This window comes from Grampus griseus (assembly GCF_964374135.1).
Source record: "Grampus griseus genome assembly, chromosome: 6".
In the NCBI taxonomy this organism is placed as follows: Eukaryota; Metazoa; Chordata; class Mammalia; order Artiodactyla; family Delphinidae; genus Grampus; species Grampus griseus.
Genome location: NC_139000.1, coordinates 20,520,553 through 20,541,665, shown reverse-complemented (window position 1 = coordinate 20,541,665; position 21,113 = coordinate 20,520,553). Strand labels below are relative to the sequence as shown.

The 21,113-nt window shown below is 48.5% G+C and overlaps 2 protein-coding genes across 7 annotated transcripts in view; one reads left to right on the top strand and one right to left on the bottom strand.

Moving 5' to 3' along the window:
- The first annotated feature begins 4,945 nt into the window (after positions 1 to 4,945).
- SLC31A2 (solute carrier family 31 member 2) lies at positions 4,946 to 15,372 on the top strand. Of its 3 annotated transcripts, XM_082656836.1 has the most exons (6): positions 4,946 to 5,021; positions 6,056 to 6,254; positions 7,711 to 7,764; positions 8,825 to 8,891; positions 11,794 to 11,983; positions 13,049 to 15,372. In XM_082656836.1, the coding sequence occupies exons 4-6, from the start codon at positions 8,825 to 8,827 to the stop codon at positions 13,215 to 13,217; spliced, it is 426 nt and encodes a 141-aa protein (XP_082512962.1). In that variant the 5' UTR covers positions 4,946 to 5,021; positions 6,056 to 6,254; positions 7,711 to 7,764; the 3' UTR covers positions 13,218 to 15,372. The 3 variants fall into 3 exon arrangements, with proteins under 3 accessions (XP_082512962.1, XP_082512961.1, XP_082512960.1); XM_082656835.1 differs by lacking the exon at positions 7,711 to 7,764; XM_082656834.1 differs by lacking the exons at positions 6,056 to 6,254; positions 7,711 to 7,764 and having other exon boundaries at positions 4,966 to 5,021.
- A 1,003-nt stretch (positions 15,373 to 16,375) lies between these two features.
- Positions 16,376 to 21,113, bottom strand: part of FKBP15 (FKBP prolyl isomerase family member 15) — a 55,812-nt gene continuing 51,074 nt past the window's right edge. For 3 of the 4 annotated variants that reach the window (XM_082656156.1, XM_082656157.1, XM_082656159.1), the window contains 2 exons: positions 20,184 to 20,827; positions 17,224 to 18,750 (listed from right to left, as the gene is read on the bottom strand). In XM_082656156.1, the coding sequence (XP_082512282.1) occupies positions 18,453 to 18,750; positions 20,184 to 20,827 (942 nt within the window). In that variant the 3' untranslated portion in view covers positions 17,224 to 18,452. Of the gene's footprint in view, positions 17,197 to 17,223; positions 18,751 to 20,183; positions 20,828 to 21,113 lie in introns of those variants that run through there. The other variant, XM_082656158.1, reaches the window with a different exon arrangement.

Here is a 21,113-nt window from a genome sequence, read left to right as displayed (position 1 = left end):
GTGTAATCAATAAACGATTTAGTACCCTCAAAAAACAAAACCAACAAACAAAGAGACACGGTGCAAGTAAAGCATGGGATCTCAAGGCCCTGTTTGGGGTTGTCTCGGGAAGCATCTCAGGTACATTTGGGTAAAATGTGTGCACCTCCCCGGGGCCCCTTTTCCCACTGTAGTTGCGGGGAGGTCTCATCCCGCATCCTGCACATGCTAGTCTGAGGTTGTAACAGCTGCTCACAGCCTTCCACAGTGGGACACAGTGCTGGGCCAGGTGCAAGTTGGGGGGGCTTTTGTCTGCCACGGACTCACTGTAGACCCTGGGAAGTCCTATCCCCTCTCTGGGTGGCCACGTCTGGCCTTTTGGCCCCTGGATTGCTTCAAGAATCCAGGTTAACAGCGAGAGCCTTTGCAAACAGAGAGAAAGTGATTGCAGGGGGACTTGCTCCATGTTTACCCAGGAGGAATCAGGCTGATCTAAACGCCTGAGGTGATCGGTGAAAGGGAGTCACAGCCCAGACATGAGCAAAGGAGAGGGCTGAAAGGTAGGGTGCCCTCCAGGGATCTGTCTCCCACCTGCCTGTCCTCTGTTTAAGTTTTCCTAAGACTTCACAACTCAAGACCAGGGCTTCCTAAAGAAGCGCTCATCTTTTTTTAACCCCCTCTAAACAGGTTGTATGTTTATTTGTATGATCGGTGGTCTCTCTACCCCTGGTCCATGATTTTAGGAGGCAGGACCACACTTGGGTTTGCTATCATTGTTCCGACTGCAAGGTCTCTTGACCTCTCAGTTGCTCCTTCCCCAAGCTGGGGCATGGCCCTCTGTCCTGTCTGTCGCCATTCCCTCCAGGGCCTTCCCCTGGTGATCCAGAGGCCCCTCGCTTCAGGCTCCCTCTTCTAGGCTGAGGTATTCTGTGGGTTGGGGAAGGGAACCCCGCTTTACCTCATGCTGCTCCACAAATTACTTTCTAACTTCTCCCACAAACCGCCCCAAACCTGCCACACTCTCATGGAGGCTGCCTCTGTTTCTGCCACTTCCTTCCTCTGAAGCAATGAAGCACAGAACGTGTGCCTGCTGGGGTTCATTCACTCATTCAATGATTGTTAATGGACAGTCTGTGTTGTGACATGAACTATTTACGGGACTGGGAGTGCCTTCTTGAATAAAAACACAGAAATCTCTGTTTTCCTTGAACTTGCATATGAGTGCAGAGAAAGGAAGAATAAATAACAAAATTAAACAGGATGCTACACAGTGATGCATACCATGGAAAAAAAACAAAGGAGAGTAAGCAGGGTGAAGGATACAAGAAGGATTGTAGTTTTAAAACAGGTGGTCAGGGTAGACTTCACTAAGAGTGACATTTGGGAAAGAAAAGGGAAACTGCAGGGAGAAAAACATACATTAAAAACACTTTGGTAGGCTTCCCTGGTGGCACAGTGGTTGAGAGTCTGCCTGCTAATGCAGGGGACACGGGTTCGAGCCCTGCTCTGGGAGGATCTCACATGCCGCAGAACAACTAGGCCCGTGAGCCACAACTACTGAGCCTGCGCGCCAGGAGCCTGTGCTCCGCAACAAGAGAGGCCGCGATAGTGAGAGGCCCGCGCACCGCGATGAAGAGTGGCCCCCACTCGCCGCAACTAGAGAAAGCCCTCGCACAGAAATGAAGACCCAACACAGCCAAAAATTAATTAATTAATTAATAAACTTCTACCCCTAACATCTTCTAAAAAAACAAACATTTTGGTGATTCTCTGTCCCAGAATAAGTTCCTCACTTTACACATGGCCTTCAGGTTGTCAGTGGCCTGGCTCCTGCTTTTCCCAACCTCACAAAGTCCATGACACACACACACACACACACACACACACACACACACACACACACACACACTCTGTCTCTACACTCTGATCAACCTCTGATGTGCATACTCTCCCTGTGCCGCACACACCAGATGCATAATGCTGTGTTATGTATTATGTATGTATTATACATTATGCTACTCAGAGCATAAATATAAAATAGTAGGTTTGGAACTTCCCTGGTGGTCCAGTGGTTAGGGCTCCGTGCTTCCAAAGTAGGGGGTGCGGGTTCGATCCCTGGTCGGGGAGCTAGGGATGCCACACGGCACAGCTGCCCCACAAAAAAAATAAAATAAAATAAAATAAAACAAAGTAAAATAAAATACTAGAGGTTTGTGGAAGAACGGGGGAGGTTAGCTGGATGGAGCTACATGGAAAACATGCTAAAATCCTAGCCATAGAGTGTTCAACCCCAAACTCAAGCTCACTTATAACTGCAGATCATCAGCATGTGAAGGGGCAGTTAGAGGTCATCCATTCCAGAGAGGCCCAGAGAGGGAGAGCGGTGCCCATGGGGTCACACAGCCTTATCTGTGCATCAAGGTCAGATATTCTGCAGAAGTAATATTTTGTGCATGTAGGCTTTTCATGAGAACTCAAGTTCCTCTACTGAGCCTCAAAAGGAGAAATGACTAGTTGGATTTCCCCTCCACCAACTGACACGCATGAGCTGAGCACCCAATTTAAAGGGCCCCTGGCTGATCTCTGTGGCACCCGAGGCAGCACCATCTTTTCTGGCTGAGGATTCTGTTCTGTCCCAGGGCTCTGGGTGTGCACTGGAAAGACAAGGGCAGACTCTGTTGCTCCTCGGGAGGAGGGGAGTCTACAGGTTGTCAAGTACGGAATATGGAAAGAATCTCTTGCCATGGACCAAGGCTTGGCCATCTGTGGTATTATCTTATGAGCTGGGATTCTGTTCCCTGCCTGGGAGGCAGAGGAGGAGAGTCTCTGGTGGCTCAGAAAGAAAAGGGGCACTTCAGAACTTCAGGACTGTTAGAATCGTAACACACCCGAGGAAGTGAGAACAAAATGTGAAGGTCATCAGATTGTAACAAAGCCAACAAAAATAGTAAATGAATAAAGCTGTGTTGAAAATCCTTTGATGGGGTTTGGGGGAGTGGGGGAGTGCATGGGTGCCTGCCAGTGTGAAGGTCAAGTCTTCTTATTTCTGTTGCCCAGGTAAGACCCAGAGAGGTGAGAAATTACACCCAAATCACCAAGCCCTTGGAGTCCAGATGCTTCAAGAATACCTCTTCTCCCCATTGCTTTCTCCATGGCACCTAGCACATCCCTGACAGCAGCGGCCCTCCCTCCCAGACCTCCTCACAGTGCTGGCCCTGTACTCTTTCCCCGAGGCTGCCCCAATCCCTGATTTCCCTCAACCCTCACTGTCTTTCAGATTGAGGCCCTTAGAAGCTGTGTGACCTTGAGCAAGTGGCTTGACCGTTGAAGTGGCTTCCTCTCTTAGTGTTGTTGAACCCAAGTTCGTGTGCCTGACGCACAGTGAGGCCAAAGAAACCAAAACATCGGCGTTTGGAGCAGACATAAGTTTATTGCAGGGCTGAGCAAGAAGAACAGGGCAACTCACGCTCAAAAGACCCAAAATCCCCGATGGGCTTCAGGGAAGCATTTTTAAAGGCAGGGTGAGGGAGGGGCATCGCAGGGTGTGTGATCAGCTGGTGCACAATTCTCTGATTGGTTGATGGTGAGGTAACAGGTTGGTGTCACAGGGGTCAACATTATTAATCCTCAGGCTCCAGTGGGTCTGGGGGTTCCATGCTCATGATCATCTAGTAGTCAACTTCTTCTGTTAGTTGGGGTAAAACAACTCAGGAAATTTGCATCAGATACTGTTATCTAGGTACTTCAGGGAGGAATTAAAAAGATTCTGTGACTGCCACATGGCTGATTTACTGTTTAAATTCTTACCTGTTTCTCCTGGCCCAACTGCTATTTTTGTCACTACATGTTCACCCTTTCAATCACTAATTCTTGAGTCAGGGGAGGCTTAGGAGACTAAAGCTTTTCTACAAAGAAGAGGCAGACAGAGGACATGCTGGGAGGGGTCTGTCCCTGGAAGGCCCCATAGGGTCCTACTGAGTTACAACAGAACAGAAATATTTGCTGCTAACGATGACAATGGCTATCATTTTTTGAGCAAGCTCCCACTGCCAGGTTCTATGCTGATAATTTAACACACAAGACTTCATTTAAGGCTTACAATACCTCTATGACATAGATTCTACTATTCTTTCCATTTTACTGACTGACCAGGAAACCAAAGCTCAAAATATAAAGCCATTTGCTGGAGGTCCCATAGCCAGTTCTTGCTGGCTCAGGATTTGAACTGAGGTCACACTCCAGGTTCAAGGTCTGCTAGTAAGGTTCAAGGTCTCTGGAAAGGTTTCTCTAAGAAGCCACTTTCCTCATAGAAGGACTGGCAAAGAGTTCTTCTAAATATATTTAGGATACTAAATATATTTTAAATTAAATACTGTTAAAAGTCCCTCATCCCCTATAAAACTTCCCCAAAAAACTGAATGGGTGAAATGGACAAACAATACAGAAAAGTAGAAATACCAATAAGAAAAAAGTTTCCCATCCTAGTAATCAAAGCAATACAAATTAAATTTACAACTGTGTATTGCTTTTCACTTATCAGATTGGAAAAGAAAAAAAAAGAAGAATGGCTACATTAGAAGTCTAGGGCATAATTTCTTTAATTTACTTCTAATTTGTTTCTATTAAGTCCATAGGATGGACTCTTCAATATATAACTCAACATGTGTTAAGCTTCGTACGGTTTATTATAACAAGCAATAAATCTTTTTATGATAATTGCGAAGTCAAGTGCAAAACAGAATGGGGCCAAACGGAAGGCAGGAGGGAGTCCGCTGTGCTGGCGGCTCTGGCCCAGCGACCCGCTTGGCTTGGGACCTGGGGCTCGGCAGGGGGTCCGGCACGTGGGTGCGCCCGAGGACGCGCTGAGTGGGGCGCGCCGTGGGGACCACAACTCCCAGGCGCCCGCGCGCGCCTCGCCCCGGCCACGTGACTGCGCGGCATCTGCTGCGATCCCGGCGGCTGCGGGCGGGACTTGGAGCCCGGAGACCCGAGCGAGCAGACGCGGCTCCGGGGCCTGGCCGCCCAGCCTGCTCACCATGGCGGTGAGTCCGGGCGCCGCCGAGAGGAGCGGACGCGGGGTGGGCGCTGGGGCGGGGTCCCAGGAGCAGCCGACCTCTGGCATCCCGAGGTGCCCGCCGCCCGTGGCCGAGGGCCGGTGAGGGGGTGTGTTGGCAGCCTTGTCAACCGCGGGAACAGGGCTGGGGGCACGCGAGAGGCAGCGCCGGCCGCGTCTTTGGGGTTTCCTTTTTATTTGTCCCTCCTGCTGGGAGTCAGTCCCGCTCGACGAGCAGTCATTACGCGCAGCTGTGGGGCAGCTGAGGGTCGGGGCGCGGTGGGTGAAGACGGAGTTGAGGGTCCCCAGCTCTGGGCGCAGTGACTTGGTAGAGATTCTGGGAAGGCTCCCACGAAGAGGGAATGCCCGGAGCATTTCAGCCTGAGGCCGGGCGCGCACACACCCCCGGACCGGTTCCCTGTCTTGCAAGTTCGTGGTCTGATTCTTTTGGGGAAAAAAAAACCAGAGCCGGCTACTTTCCATCTTCCCTACACTTGGGTTAGAAATAGCGTTTCAGATAAACCAGTTTTCTTGGTAGAGTTCACCTGGGCTGGAGAGAATGACAGCTTGCAAACCTCTTTGGTCTTTGAATAAATCATATACGCAATTTTCTTTATCCCATGAAGAATGTCGTAGAATTGAAGATTCAGGAAGCCAATGCACGTCATTTAGTCAAACGCACACACCCCCCTCCTGCCGGTCCTCTAAAAGGGGAAACGGATGGGAAGAGCTTATGTGAAAAGTTACCCAGGGACTTCCCTGGTGGTCCAGTGGTTGAGACTCTGCGCTTCCAATGCGGAGGACGTGGGTTCCGTCCCTGGCCGAGGAACTGAGATCCCACATGCCACTCTGCGCGGCCAAATAATTAAAAAAAAAAAAAAAATCCCCAGTCAGCGGCACGACAGCGACCTTAATCTTCCTCTAAACTCTTCGGGTTATAACTGAGGGCAAAAGTGTAAGTAACCCCAAATGAGAAAATAAAGAAGAAAGCAAGTCCCATGATTGCTCTCTTCTTCACCACAGCCCCTCCCTAGGAGGGTGGGGCCCTGAACAAGGAGCAGATAACTCAGCTACTGGAGGCCCGGATTTATCCTAAGCAGTGAAACAGGATGAGAGGCCCGCCCCTTGCATATCTGACCACGGGACTATTTAACTGAAAACTGCAGCTCCAAGTCAGGGTGTGCTGATTTGAATCTTTGTCTGCTGTGAAAAGGCAAGAGAGGTGAGTCTTTGTCCCTCCCTGGCTCCTTACTCCCCAGTGGGGTGGACACTCTGTATGGACACTTTCAGCTTGGAAATACTGGACTGTCCATCTTCCCCTAGCTGCCTCCTGCTTCAGAAGATGTCCTAGCCACCTGCCTCACTGGATGGGTTAGGTGTCCCCCAGGGGTCTTCATCCCCAGTACCCCAGCTGGCTCCCCTGTGCCTCTCCCCCTTGCTGAATACATACACCCCGTTGTAATATCTGTTCACTCCCTCTCCCCTAACAGATGCTAGCTCCTTGGGGGCCAAGGACTTGTCTCATTTATCTCTCTATCTCCAGCACCTGCATCCCCAGCACAGCAATGCTTATTGATTGAATTAATTGTACTGTTTGGTGGGTGTTCAGGTCTATTGCAAAAACTGTTTGGGGCCCCAGAGATAGCTGGCTCAGGCCCAAGGATGACAGAAGGAACCCAGTTATGGAACCTCTCTGATTAATTAGCCACAGGGGACATTCCAGTCATGCCAACTGCTTTATCACATGAACTCAGAGAAGGGGTAGAAGCACCTCCCTCCACCCCACCTGCAGAGAAGGTGCCAGAGGCTTCTGAAATTGCATGAGCGCACCTCCAGTATAAATGGAATTTCACAGGATTATTCGTACCCGTGTGTTTCTGCATATTAATCTTTTGTGAACATTTTGCCACCTCAACTGATATTCTCTTTGAAATCTTAACACGGCATGTCCCTGGGTAGTAGGGCTCAAAATGAGTTTTACTTTCTTTTTGGTATTGTTTCAGCTTTCTACATTGAGCCAGTATCACTTTCATACTAGGGAGATAAAAAGCTACTTTTATTTTAAAATTATTCAACAGGATTTTTAAAAGACTGCCTAGGTTTCCATTTTCGTCTTATGAGGTCTCGGACAAATCCATTCCCCTATTGGGACTCCTTTTCCCCATCTGCAAAGGAGAAGGGGTTAGAAAGGGACTAGAATTGGACTAGATCAATGTTTTCCACACTGAATTTCAGCAGAGCTCCCATGTCTCTCCCCTCTTCACCCAGAGCCCTGCGTTTTATATAGTGGAGTTACAAGGAAGATTTTATTTGCTGGTGTCCCGTGGAAAAAAAGTGAAAACCAGGGGACTAAAAATTCTCTGAGAAAATAATTAAGTCCTGGAGATGTAATGTACCACCATGGTGACTAGTTAATAATACTGTATATTTGAAAGTTGCTGAAAGTAGATCTTCAAAGTTTTCATCACAAGAAAGAAAAATTGTAACTGTCTTGATGGATGTTAACTAGACTTCTTGTGGTGATCATTTTGCAATATATACATATATCGAATCATGTTGTACACCTGAAACTAATATGTTATTTGTCAATTATATCTCAATTAAAAAAAAACAACTTTCTGAGGACACTTCTAGCTCTGGCGTTTGAGGATTCTAATATTTGGCCATTGTCTTTGAAGGCAAAGGCTTCCACCAGCTGACCCCAGGATCTCAGCCAGGATCTCCTCAGCTGGGTGAGCACTGACAGTGTTTCTAGAGCTGCTTCTGCTGGCTGAGGTCTTACGTTGTGACAAGAGGGAAACTTCTGTTCCTTGAGAGGGTGAACTGATTGATCTCTCTGGCTTTAACCTTGCCAAACATAGTCATTAAGCCTGGTACAGGCATTTAGAATCACCATTCAGTTCCCATCTTGTTCTCCTTTCTTGGTCATTGAGAGGCAGCACAGATGGATAGGGCTTTGGATCTAACTAGGCTCGAGTTTGAATCCCAGTTCTGCCAACTTGTTAGCTTTGTGACCTTCAGCAAATTACTTAACTTTTCAGAGCCTGGTTCCCCGTTTTCCTTCCTGTAAGCTGGATCTAATTGGCCCTGTCACACGGAAGACTGGTGAAATGAGATAATATATGAAAAGCCCTTGATGCCACCCTGAACACAGGGTGGACCAGCTGCTTTTCGAGAAGAGCCTTCAGACAGATGCTGTGCACGCATTGCTTCTACCTTCATTCTTTCTATAAGACTGTGCGTTCATCAAGGGCAGAGACGTTAACCTTTGTCCATAATGTTGGGCACACAATTGGGCTCAGCAAATGTTTAGTGAATTTCAGGCCAACAGGTGGGCGGTACAGACTGAAGACAGCTGTCCCTGGGCCCTTTCATGATAAACACTGCTGGAGCAGAACAGCTGGGGCTCAGGGGGTAAGAAGAGGTAGTCATTCCTCAGTCTAGTGCTTCTCCCATTGGCTTTGGAGGGCACAGGGGAGTCATCTCAGCATGACCTGAGAGCACTGTGACCCAATTGGCCCAGTGAGGATGGGCAACTCCCCACCAACACCTTACTTCTACCTGGAACAGGGCCAGCTCAACTATAGCTGTACTGCTGACCCACTGTGGGACCCTGGGCAAGTCCCTGCCTTGTCTGGCCTCATTTGGCCCTGATGGCCCCTAATGGCCCTTCCAGCACTTAAGTCCAGTGACCTCATTTTCCTGGGCCTTTACAAGAGGTTGCTGGAGAGCATTAGGGAACACAGTTTCCACTGCCCTAAGCCCCCTGTGATGCAGTCCCTTCTCTTTCAGATGCATTTCATCTTCTCAGATGAGGTAGTGCTTCTCTTTGATTTCTGGAGTGTCCACAGTCCTGCAGGTAAGAATTGGGAAGCCTTGTACCTCCAGGCAGTGGGAACCTGGGTTCTCGTTATTGTTATTCTCGGTGGACAGTTTAGCGATCCTGACTCCTCTTGCATAAACATTGAGCGGGAACTTTGCATTTATAATTCCATTTGGAACCACTGCCCTTCAGATTGCAAAGGGCTCTGTTATCTCACTGATGCTCACAAAGGCCCAGAGAGAGGCTAGGAGGTGCAGCTTTCCCCTCTATTACAGGGGAGGGGACTGAAGCCCAGAGAGGGGAAAAGACTCGTCCAGGGTCACACAGAGTAAGTAAGCATCAGAGCCAGAACTAGATCAAAGCCTCTTGTTACCTCTTAGCACCTCCCTTATACAGGGTTCACTGTCCAGCATCAGATCAGAAGCCCAGAGCAGCTGCTGCAGCCGTTGACCTCAGATGAGAAGAGTATTCCTTTAACTTGAAAAGGCAGAGTCGGGCACTAATTCATGATGGAGTTTTATTTCCACTTAAGTACTTGCATTTAAAAAATAGGCTGGTGAGATGAGAGCTTTCACTCCCATGATCCAGTTATCTCTGTTAGGAGCCCACATCTCCCATTTGCCCATTCTCTCCAATCCTTCTAGCTCTTTCTAGCTCTTTCTACTTTCTCCTCCTATATACCTTTAGACCCGATTCATATTTGTGTTCTTCCACGTGTCGCCATTTTTACTTTCTGGTTTTATAATCTCTGCTGGCAACCTATGGATGGAAATTGCATTGATCACAATATTCAGTACACATCAGCCACCTACCAGGATCTCTAAAACCTGGGAATGGACTATGAAAGGCATTGTAACATTAGTAGAAGGAACACAGGCATTAGAAACGGAGTAGGATATGTTATTTCCTAGCTGAGTAGCTTTATTCAGTTACTTAGTGCATTGAAGTCTGTTATTACATCTGTTAATAGAAATAATACATGTTTCTCAAAAGTTATTTTGAAATAGTACATGTGATTTTGTTAACTATAGCTTGCTAGGCAGATTGTAAAATACAAGTGACTACAAGAGGACTGTTCTTACATCAGTGATGATAGTGGCAAAGGCAAAGATTATGAATAATCCAGTTCTACACAGCTGAGGTCCATTTAAAACAATTTTAAAGACTGCAGTGTTTTGGAAGTGTCAATTCTTAGTTCTTAATTTATTCATTCAATCAATTTTGTTGAGTACCTTCAAAAAATAAAATAAAAATAGACTGGAAGCAGCCCAAATGTCCATCATTGCAGGTACTGATCAAATGAACTATGGCCCTCCCTACAATGTGTTACCACTCCAGTAATCTACTGTGGGGTAGACCTAGTGGCTTAAAACAGCAGTCATTTTATTCTTTCTCAAGGTTCTGAGTTGACTGGGCTCAGCTAAGCAGGCCTCACTCAAAGTCTCTCATGCAGGTATAATCAGACAGTGGCTGGAACTGGAGTCATCTTGAAGACTTACTCTCATGTCTACTGATTGGTGCTGGTTGTAAGCTGGGACTCTCAGCAGGTGTTGTTAGCTGAGGTCCTTGTGGCAGGGCGGCTAGGTTCCAAGAGTGAATGAGTGTCCCAGGAGAAAAAGGTAGGGGGGGAAGAAAAGAAAGAGAACAAGGTAAAAAAAACAAAAAACCCCACAAAAACTCATGCCTAGTTTTTAAGACCTAGCCTTGGAAATCAGAGAACATCACTTCCACCTTTACTGCTTGAGGCAGCCACAGAGGTCTTCTCAGGCTAAAGGGGAGGGAACGTGGACCACAGCACTTGATGGCGGGAGTGTTGACATTGTAAGATGAACATGTGGGGTGAGATACAGTGAGGTAGCCATCTTTGGAGAATCTAATCTATCACAGATGTTACGAAGCCAGAGAATAAGGTAGATCTGTGTGAACTAAGGGGAACTCATGCACGATGTACCGTTGGATGACAATGTCAGATGCTGAAGAGTATGCACAGATAGGGTGCTGTCATTTAGACAGAGGTTTATATATACATTGAGTATCTCTGGAAAGCTATATACACAGAGGCTGCTTTAGACAGGGGCATTGGAGTTTTGGGAGACTAGGCTGGGAAGAATACTTACTTTTCACTGTATACCCTTTTGTACTGTTTGAATTTGTACCATGTGCATGCAATTACCTGTAATTTTATATTTCAAAAACCTGCATCTTTTGCAGATGATTTCCTCCTGGAGGCCCCCCAGAATACTATAGCTGGACCACTTAGTATCCCTCCACTTGTAAAAGAGAAGTAGCAATTAGCAGTTAATTTTACACAGCAGTTCTAGTAAGCACTTAATGTTTTCTGTAAAATAGCTGGTTTCTTCCCACTATTACAAAAGTAGTACACAGTAGAAACTTAGGGAAATTCGGTGAACAGAAAATAAAAAACTGTATCCTAATTTGCTGAGATAATTATGACTCCTTTATCGTATCTCCTTCCTTCCAGACTTTTCTGTATATGCACACGTAAACAGGAACTTGCTATACATGCTTCTTCCTTAACAAGAAGTCAGCACAGAGACTTGGGCTGCCTGCTGGGGCGCAGCTGGAGCAGTGGGGCACAGATGGCTTCTCCCCCCACCAAGCCCCTCACCATGCTCCCGCCGATCCCCCCCACCCCCGGCACCGGCCCCCAGCTTTGCCGGGAAGCTTCTCTTCGTGATCTCAAAGCCACACTCCAGTAGGCCACCCCCATCAAGAAAGGGCTGGAGGGGGAAAGCAACAGGAAGTTCTGAGCCCAGCAAGGGTGGGGAAGAAGATGAGAGAGGGAGGGAGAAGGAATGGATTCACAGTGGCTGGGGGAGGTACCCTTTTGCCTCCTGTGCCAGTTCCCCAGGTAAGCTGGCAGAAGAGGAGCTGTGCTTGCCTGGCTGGGCCTCTGTAACCCAGCCTCCTTTGACAGGCGTGGCCCTTTCGGTGTTGGTCGTCTTGCTCCTGGCTGTGTTGTATGAAGGCATCAAGGTTGGCAAAGCCAGGCTGCTCCACCAGGCCCTGACAAGCCTGTCCATCTCCACCAGCCAGCAGCTCATTGAAGAGACAGACCAGAATTCTACAAGCTCAGACTCCCCCCACGTCAGCAGAACCCGCCTCAGGTAACAGACCCGGGACGGCGGGGGTTGGGAGGGGGGAAGGCAGAGTTCTTACATTCACCCTGAGAGCTAGCCTGGGCCCACAGGGCACTTAGCCCCACTTCCCAGAAAGGAAATTGAGGCCCAGGGAAGGACCAGGACTTGCTGAAGTGCTTACGGTTAGTAAGTAGTGACGTGAGCTAGAGCCCAGGTCTCCTAATGCCCAGGCTGGAGCTCTCTGAACAGCCACGTGGGAGGCTCCAATCTTCAGGACTCTGGTGCAGGCCTCAGTCTAGCAACAGGGGTGTCCACCCAGCCCTCCCCCAAATCTCAGCAGGCTTCCTTAGGTCACTAAGGCTTCCAAACCCAAGATGGGACCTGTGGCTGTCCCCCCACAAATAAGAATTGCTGTCAGCAATGTATCCAGCTTGGTGGTGGAGGCGGGGGTGGCCTCTCTCTCCTTTCTTCCCTTCCTGTTCTGATAGGACAGCCACTTAGGATCCCCCTTCTGCCCTCTCTGCAGCTCCAGCTGTGCTTAACGGGCCTGCCTGTTTCTTACATGAGTGCCTCAAATAGTCACAACCCCGCTGCAAGGGACGTATTTTCTTACCTGTTTTACTGATGAGGAAATTTAAGTTCAAATAGGTTAAGACATTTGTGCTAAGCCACAGTTAGTAAGTGGCAGAGCTAGGAATTAATCTGTCAACAAAGTCCATGCTCTTTCCATTGTAATACTGCCTCTCACAGTAGATTCAGGAAAAAAAAATCTGCCTTACTGATGATTTTGTATTATCCCTTGTCAGATGTGACAGATTACATATCTCATTCTCCCTTTTTGCCCTGGATACCAGGAAGCTCAGAGCTAAATGTGGTGGAGAAGTGATTATCCTAAACTCCTTGCACAGGTCCCTCTTCCCCTCTCAATCACTGTTTTCTGATATGTCTCTTTAAAAAGAAATCTCTCCTGGGTTGAGCATACAAATTATAAATAAGCTAGTCCTGTAACTCAGCTGCTCTTTCTACTCCCTGACACCAACTCCTAGCTTCCAGCTCATTACCAACATTGACTTGGCTCTCCTTTTTATCCAGGTGGTTCTTGTGTCACTTCAGCCAGTCTCTACTTCATGTCGCTCAGGTGGTCATCGGCTACTTCATGATGCTGGCTGTTATGTCCTACAACACCTGGATTTTCTTCGGCGTGGTCCTGGGCTCAGGTGTGGGCTACTACCTAGCCTATCCACTTCTCAGCATGACTTAGCTGGTGACAGCGTGCAGGCTCTGGGAGCTGGAGAGAGCTGGGGCCCCTCCTTCCAGACATTGAACTTCCAGCCCCACATCTCCTTTTTCTTCTGTTGGCTGTTCTCACGGCATCCCCAGCTCCTGGAAACTTTCAGCTGAAGCCAGCACTTGCTCCCTGGAGTTGAGGCCACTGTAGCTCCTCAGCCAGGCTGCAGAGGGCCCAAACATAGTGTTTCTGTGCCTTAAGAAGGGTGCTGTGACCAGAGGGTGGACGGAGAGACCAGAACCCGGGGGGCAGGTTTCATGATGATGGCAGCATCTGCAGGACCTGTTTCCCTTTCTTGGGGGGAGAGTGACAGCAGACTAAAGGCAGAAAAGCAGGACTGTCAGCAAGGCTTTCACCTATCCTCCAAATAGAGTGAGCTCCTCCCATCAGACAGCACTGCCTGCAGGAAGATGATACTTCAATGGCTTTAGGTGTCAGGGAGCTCTTCATGGCCTTAATTCCCCCCTTATCCTGATCCTCCTTCTATGCAAAACCAAGAACTGCACTGAACAATATTCAATACAAATGTTCTTTATTTATTACTTACTGCTCACCCATAATGATCTGGTAGGGAAACATGATTCATCCATTTAAAATACTGAGTAAGCCACAGGGGGTACTGACTGAAGATGCAATAAAGCAGTCAAACCAAAGCATTGCACTAGTAGAGTTAGGTGGGGCTCTTCAGATACGTGAACCTTTTCACTTTCAAGAAAAGGAAAGAACAGACCCAGGGAGAGAAAATCACTGCTGTATACTGTAACGTCTACATTCAGGTACCTTGTAGGCTAGAAGAAAGATCGTCTGAAGCTTTGAGAATTTAAAAAGAAATATATTTTAATAAATATATATTTTTAAATAGTCTGTGACTGTTTTTCTGTTTCTCCTCATTCACACAGCAAGCTCATGTAACCCTGATAACAACTGCAGGAGCTGAGTGGGGCCAGTTGCCTGGTAGTGCTGGCAGTAGGGCTGTCCAAAGACTGAGTCTGTCTGTCTGCTAAGAGGACAACTCTGTGCTCAGCGAAACCCAGCCCTGAAACACCATTCCCTCAGGCAGACACCCCCAATGCCAGCCTAGTCAACAAACCATTCTTTTGTGCATGTAACAGACATTGATGGTGAACCTGCTATGAGAAAAATGTCACATGGACTATAAACGCCCGTGTCAGCACAATTATTAGCACCTTCTCTCCCTGAGGGCAGAAGCAAAAATATATCAAAACCACTTTTAAAAATTTACAGTAAGAAATAGCTGTAACAAAGTATAGCACGTGACGCCTTCAGTATTGATCAGTCAGTGCATTCTCCCCAAATAAGCAGTTAGAAAGCTGCTCAGCGTCACAACAAGTATAAGATTTCTTGTCTTGCTGATGGAGGCTCTGGCATCCACTTACGTGTCCTGACCAGCTAAGGCTCCACCCCTGCCCTCGGGCCCTGCTGAGATAAGACTCTCCATAGGTGGGTGACCAGCAACCTCTTCAGTTTGAGTCTATTTTTTTTTTAAATAAATTTATTTATTTATTTTTGCCTGCGTTGGGTCTTTGTTGCTGTGTGCTGGCTTTCTCTAGTTGCGGCGGCTTCTCTTGTTGCAGAGCACAGGCTCTAGGCATGCGGGCTTCAGTAGTTGCACATGCACTTAGTTGCTCCGCGGCATGTGGGATCTTCCTGGACCAGGGCTCAAACCCACGTTCCCTGCGTTGGCAGGCGGAGTCTTAACAACTGCGCCACCAGGGAAGTCCCTGATAGTCTCTTTAAATGCAGTAATACATCTGAGGCTTTCACAGCGTGAAGGGCTTTTTAAAAAAAATCTATGCTCTAGAGAAATGGACTATGTGGCCAAGTTAAGTAGGCACAGTCAACGTTCTTCAGAGCCAAATCACAAAAGGTGGTATTTTCTCTACTTGGTTTTTTTTTTAATTTAACAAACACCTATATAGTGCGTATTATGTGCCAGGCAGTGTTCTAAGCACTTTACAATATTAACTCATTTAATCCCCACAATAAGGTAGAAAGTATTTCTGTCCTTGTCTTACAGATGAGGAAGCTTAGGCACACAGAAGTTAAATAAAGTCACCCAGCTAATAAGTGGCAGAGCTAGGATGCAGAGCCAGGCAGCCTGGGCTGGAGTCTGTTCATCAACTCAGATGAGGGTTGAGGCTGAGCGTGTATTTCTGACAAACATCACTGCCCTCCTCCCTCAACCCAAGATGAATGCTGCTGGGGTGGCCAAGAGCCCTGGCTCCGGAATCCAATGACCAGGATTTGAATTCTTGTCCTGCTGCTTACTAGCTATGTAACTTTGGACAGGTTACTTTACCTCTCTAAGCCTCAGTCTCTCTATAAAACAAGGACAACAGTGTCTCCTGCAAGGGTTGCTGGGGGTGAGACAGTCTGGGTAAAGTACTCCACAACAGTGCCTATTTGTTGAACAACAAAGTTTAGTAAATGGTAGGTTTTACTGCCTCCCAGGCCCACAAATGGGAGACACACTCAAAGCTGTCATCAAAAAGGATGATGTCAGGTCAGATGGAGTGGAATTCAGGTTCCTATCTTATAAACATTTCAAATCAGGGAACATTTTTATTAAAATTATTCTACTTTTTGGGCTTCCCTGTGGTGCAGTGGTTGAGAGTCTGCCTGCCGATGCAGGGGACACGGGTTCGTGCCCCGGTCCGGGAAGATCCCACATGCCGCAGAGCGGCTGGGCCCGTGAGCCATGGCCGCTGAGCCTGTGCATCCGGAGCCTGTGCTCCGCAATGGGAGAGGCCACAGCGGTGAGAGGCCCGCGTACTGCAAAAAAAAAAAAAAAACAAACAAAAATTATTCTACTTTTTGAAGACCTGCTGCATGGTCTTTAGAAAATCCTGGAATAAGTAAAATGACCACAGATATTTTCTCAGTATTCCCTACATTAGTCCTGGGCCTAAACTCAGAGGGAATGGAAGGTGCTCTCAAAGTGAAGACTCAATCTCTCAGGTGCCATCATGGATGACAAGAGAACACAGGGACCCTCCCACCTTCTCTGCATGGCTTCCTAGGGTGTAGGACTACACCTGCAGGAGCCAGTGGATGACAGGACTGGTCCTCAGACAACCCTGCTGCCCTGAGCCTTAAAGTAGCTGGGATGAGCTGGGATAGCAGAGTGGTGACCTTCTTTGAAAGCCTAAAAGTTCCAGGGTTAAGTACCAAAGGGAACATGTCACAATGCTTTCATGCATGTTAACCAACCCAGGTCTGTTACAGCTCCTACCCTTAGATTCCCAGAGAGCACAGACTGCCCTCAGAACCAAATTCGATTTCACCCTGAGTCAAGTTTCATTGCAAACATTTATTTTAGTTTTGTTAATTTCAAATATTCATTGACCTCTTATATCAGCTTTAAGGCAGAGAAAAGATATATGTCCCAGCACTGCAGGCAAGGCTGTTAACTGAACCGGGTTTAGATGGTATACTCCACCCTCGGTTCTACCAGGGAGACCTAACCCCAGGTGACAGTCTTGTTGCTGGGACACAGTTGAGTACTGAGAGGCAGATCAGTCTGAGAGTTCAGAGAATAAAAAGCTTGGGAGTGGGCAGGACTCTTGTAGGGACTGGCTGAAGGGGAGCCCCCCAGCCCTTCTTCCATGGGGGACTCTGAGGCAGGACCATGGCGGGCTGCTGACAACCCCAGCGTTCTGAAGACAGGTTCACACTCTGCTTCACCTGGCCAGGCGGGAGCTCAGAAATCGGCTAACTCAGATATCTGAACTACTGTCCTCAGGATGCTCACCTTCACCTCACCCTGTGGCTCGTCTAGACCCAGGGCTGGATGTGCAAAATCATGCTTAGGGAAAGGTTGGTAGAGAAACCTTTGCACCAGTTTCCTGGGTCTTCATCCCAGCCAGTCAATGTCCTCGTCATCATCATCATCTCCAAAAAGGGGTGTTGGGGGCGGGCGTCCCTTCATGCTCTGACAAAACAGGAAAGAGCAGTCAGTCCTCACTTGTCCCTGCACCACCAGATGGACTTCCCGCCTGGGCAAGGTGAAGTGACCAGCATCTGTTCCCGGCTCCAGGTTGGAAGGGAGGTTGCTGGTTAGGGTTTTACTGAAAGGACCAACCCTGAGGCCAGCAAACCCTAGGCTTCCAGAAAAGCTGAGACAAGCAGTCAGAGAAGGGAGGCAATCTTTCAACACAGAGACAAGAAGACCAACTTTGTTTGGCTAATTTTGTCATTTATTTAAGAAACGTGTACTGATTGGACAGGTTTCCTCTCATGTGGTAACTTACACATTTCGTGTCAGAAAGGAAGGGTCGAAGGGCAAAGTGGGAGTAGGATGAAGGAACAGAGAAGCAGACAGCCCTCAGGGAAGAGGATGCAGGAGGATGAAGGGAAGCAGGGAAGAATACAATCACATTTGAAAAAATGACGCTGTGGCCTGAGGCGGTCTGTCTGGCTCTGGACGCGGCCCCACCATCTGAGAGAGAGTCGAGTTCAGAGGCTTGGCCACATGACCAAGTGGAGAATCCCAAGATGAAGAAACCCCAGGAACCCAGGGCCACAGCCTCCTAGCCCTAGTCTCCCTCCCTCCCTCACACCCTCCAATCAGGTAGGAGGATAAGGGGGATTAAGGGGCCTCCGAGGAAACTCTCCTCTCTTCTCATGACTTGAGCCCCTGGCCTTCTTCTTCCGGATTGGCAGGGAACAGGTCCCATGGGGGCAGCGGGGATTGATGCTGGAGAAGGCACACTGAGTGTCCTCTACTAAGGTACCTTCTGCTCTGGTGGCCTTCCCTTTGGATGGTCCCGTGAAGACTGATCATGGGCCAGAGTAGTTCCCGAGAAGTGAGGCTACGCTATCAGGGCTTAACCCATTTTCTGCCCAGGGATGTTGTGACAAAACAAGGCAGCTGACTGGAAAGCAGGCTGATGAAGCAGAAAATGCTTAGAAACAGGTGGTCTTAGTAGGAGCCTGGGGTTGTAGTCCTGGCTCTGCCATTAACTCACTCTTGGCTTTAGGTAAATCATCCTTCTGAGCCTCAGTCTGTTTGTGAATGAGGATGCCAGACAAGAAGATCATCAAAGTCCTTTCCAATTCTAAAATATAATCCCTTAGCAGAGCTGAGGAAGCCTGAGGCTTCAGCACTCTAGTACAGGACGAAGCAGCCCGACTTTCTTTACTTAAAGTAGAAACCACTGCTGCATGAATGGAGACTGTGGTCCTTTGTCAAGAATAAAGTGGTATCTGACCACCCCCACCATGCTTACAGAGCTGCCCCCTCCCAACCCCAAGCCTGCTCCCACAGGGCCCTGAGCACAGAGCCCAGGGAGAGGGCCACCAACAGACTCCACTCCTCTTCTCACAGCCAGCAGGGAAGGGCCCCCAGGGAGCAGTGTGAGGACTTGGCAGCGCCTGGGACTTCCTTACCACCTCGTCTTCATCCTCCTCCTCAGCCTGTGCTTTGGGCCTGGGAACTTTCAGAGTTGTCCCTTTAAACAGTTCATCCTCTTCATCCTCAGAGAGACTGAAAGAAAAATCAGGAAAACCAAGTCATAGGAAAATGTTGTTTCTGCTCCAGGCCACAGTGCCCACAGGCTCTGGGTTAAGAATCCAACAGAATCCTGGGGTAATCACCCAGGAATTCCTCCCTCTCCACACTGGCCTCCCAGCACTCTTGACTCCCTCCATAACCTACAGAGCGATTTTTTTTTTTATAATTTTTAAAATAGATTTATTTATTTATATTTATTATTTATTTTTGGCTGCAGTAGGTTTTCGCTGCTGCACGCAGGCTTCTCATTGGGGTGGCTTCTCTTGCTGCAGAGCACAGGCTTTAGGCGTGTGGGCTTCAGTAGTTGTGGCATGCGGGCTCAGTGGTTGTGGCTCTCGGGCTTAGTTGCTCCGTGGCATGTGGGATCTTCCTGGACCAGGGCTCGAAACTGTCCCCTGCACTGGCAGGTGGATTCTTAACCACTGCACCACCAGGGAAGTCTCCAGAGCGATCTTTTAAAGCCGGTAAATCAGACCATGGCACCCTTCTGCTTAAACCCCTTTAATAGCTTTTCACTGCACTTGAAGTCCAAACTTCCAACAGTGACAACAAAATCTCACATGACTTGGCTCCTATTGAGTTTTCCAACCTCAGCATAACACCACTCTCCTCCCACTCACTGTGCCTTCTTCCTTGATTGTGTCATGTCCCTCCTACCGCAGGGCCTTGCACGTGCTGTTCTTGCTTTCTGCAAATGCTTCTTCCCACTCTTGGCAGGGAAGGCTTCTATCCATCCGTCAGGTCTCAGCTTAAATGTTACCTTCTCAGAATCCTTCCCTAATCACTCTACCTAGAGTAGAATAATTCCTTCTACTCACTCTATCTAAAGTAGAATAAGCCCCTCTTGCCACTCTGTCTGATGCAGAATAACTCTCCCTTTATCCTCTATTAGACACCCTGTTTGTTTCTTTTTATGAAGCATTTGTCATGCATTTATAACATACAGCTGACCCTCGAAGAATACAGGTTTGAACTGCACAGGCCCACTTATATGTAGACTTTTTTCAATGAATATGCACTAAAGTACTACTCGACCCACAGCTGGCTGAATCTGGGGATGAGCCAACTGTAAAGTTACACACAGAGGGTTAGCACCCTTGTGCTCAGCTCACCTATGGGAACAGCTGCGCTGTTCGAGCTCAACTGTGTAAGAGTCTGTCTGTCTTTCCACCAGACTGTAAGCTCCTCAGCTCAGGAACTCTGCCTTGCCACCCACACTACCACAGTGCCTGCCACAGAGCCTATTACGAATACATGCACGCATGCATGCATGCATGAATGAATGAATGAATGAGTAAGCAAATCGGCCAGCCAGGCTCTGAGGATGAGTCACCAGCCCTGGAAAAACCAGAGACAACCTCCACACGCAGCCGCCTTGTTCCTGAAACTCTGCCCAGGGAACACACCTGGGATGCTGAGAACGGTGTTCGGATCCAGGCACTGCTCCTACGGCCGCAGACGCTGCCTCTGTGCCGTGCGGCTCCTGGGAGGGAGCAGCGGAGCTAGTGCCATCCTCGTCTTTCTGGAGCTCTGGAGCCTGAGGCTCTCCTCCTGGACTTTCAGGCCCCACAGCCAGCGGGTCCACCTTCTCGGGGTCTGAAGTCAGGGGCAGTCTCGTGGAGCTTTCTTGCTCCCCGACACAGGCATCTCCCAATGGGCTGGCTGCCAGCGCCTCCTCACCCGCAGAGTCCACAGTCACAGGGCCTGGAGGCGCAGGGGGAATTGAAGTTGGGGGCCCCAGAGCTCTTCGGGAGGGGAGGCAAGCCGGTTCTTTTATCTCTGAGCGCGCCTCTGCTTCCGAGGGCTCCCCTTCCCTTCTCTGTGCATCAGCCTGGGGAGTGGGGAGGGCCTGAGGAGGCAGCGGGGCAGCTTCCTGGACCACCTGCTCTGACGGCACCATGGGGGGCTCCCGCCTCTCCCTGTTCAAGGGTGCCTGAGACTGTCCGGAAGCACTCTGAGGTCGCTCCTCTTCTTCTTCCTCTTCCTCTTCTTCATTGCTGCTCTCTCCCTTCTCTCGCTCATGTTGGTTTAACAGCCGAAGAGTCACCATCTGTTCAAAAGCCAAGAAAGAGGAGAGGATCACTGACTGGAAACAGAGGCACTCCCAGGCACTCCTAGCTCTCCTATTAACACAACTGGTCATGTAGTTCAAGTGACTTTGTTTTTCAGTTAGTTTTTTTCAGTTCAAATGACTTTGTTTCCTCCTCTCAAAGGAGGCTGTCCATATCTGTGCAGGTAAGTCATTCCAGGCATCCTAGTTACTGATGAACAGCCTTGAATCATTTTTTTACGCAGGATCCCTTAGACGGTACTTGAGCAACAAGATACCCATCTCG

Coding starts and splice junctions, on each gene's coding strand:
- SLC31A2 (XM_082656834.1), top strand. Junction 8,892..11,793: donor GAGTGTCCACAGTCCTGCAG/GTAAGAATTGGG, acceptor CTCCTTTGACAG/GCGTGGCCCTTTCGGTGTTG. Junction 11,984..13,048: donor GTCAGCAGAACCCGCCTCAG/GTAACAGACCCG, acceptor CTTTTTATCCAG/GTGGTTCTTGTGTCACTTCA.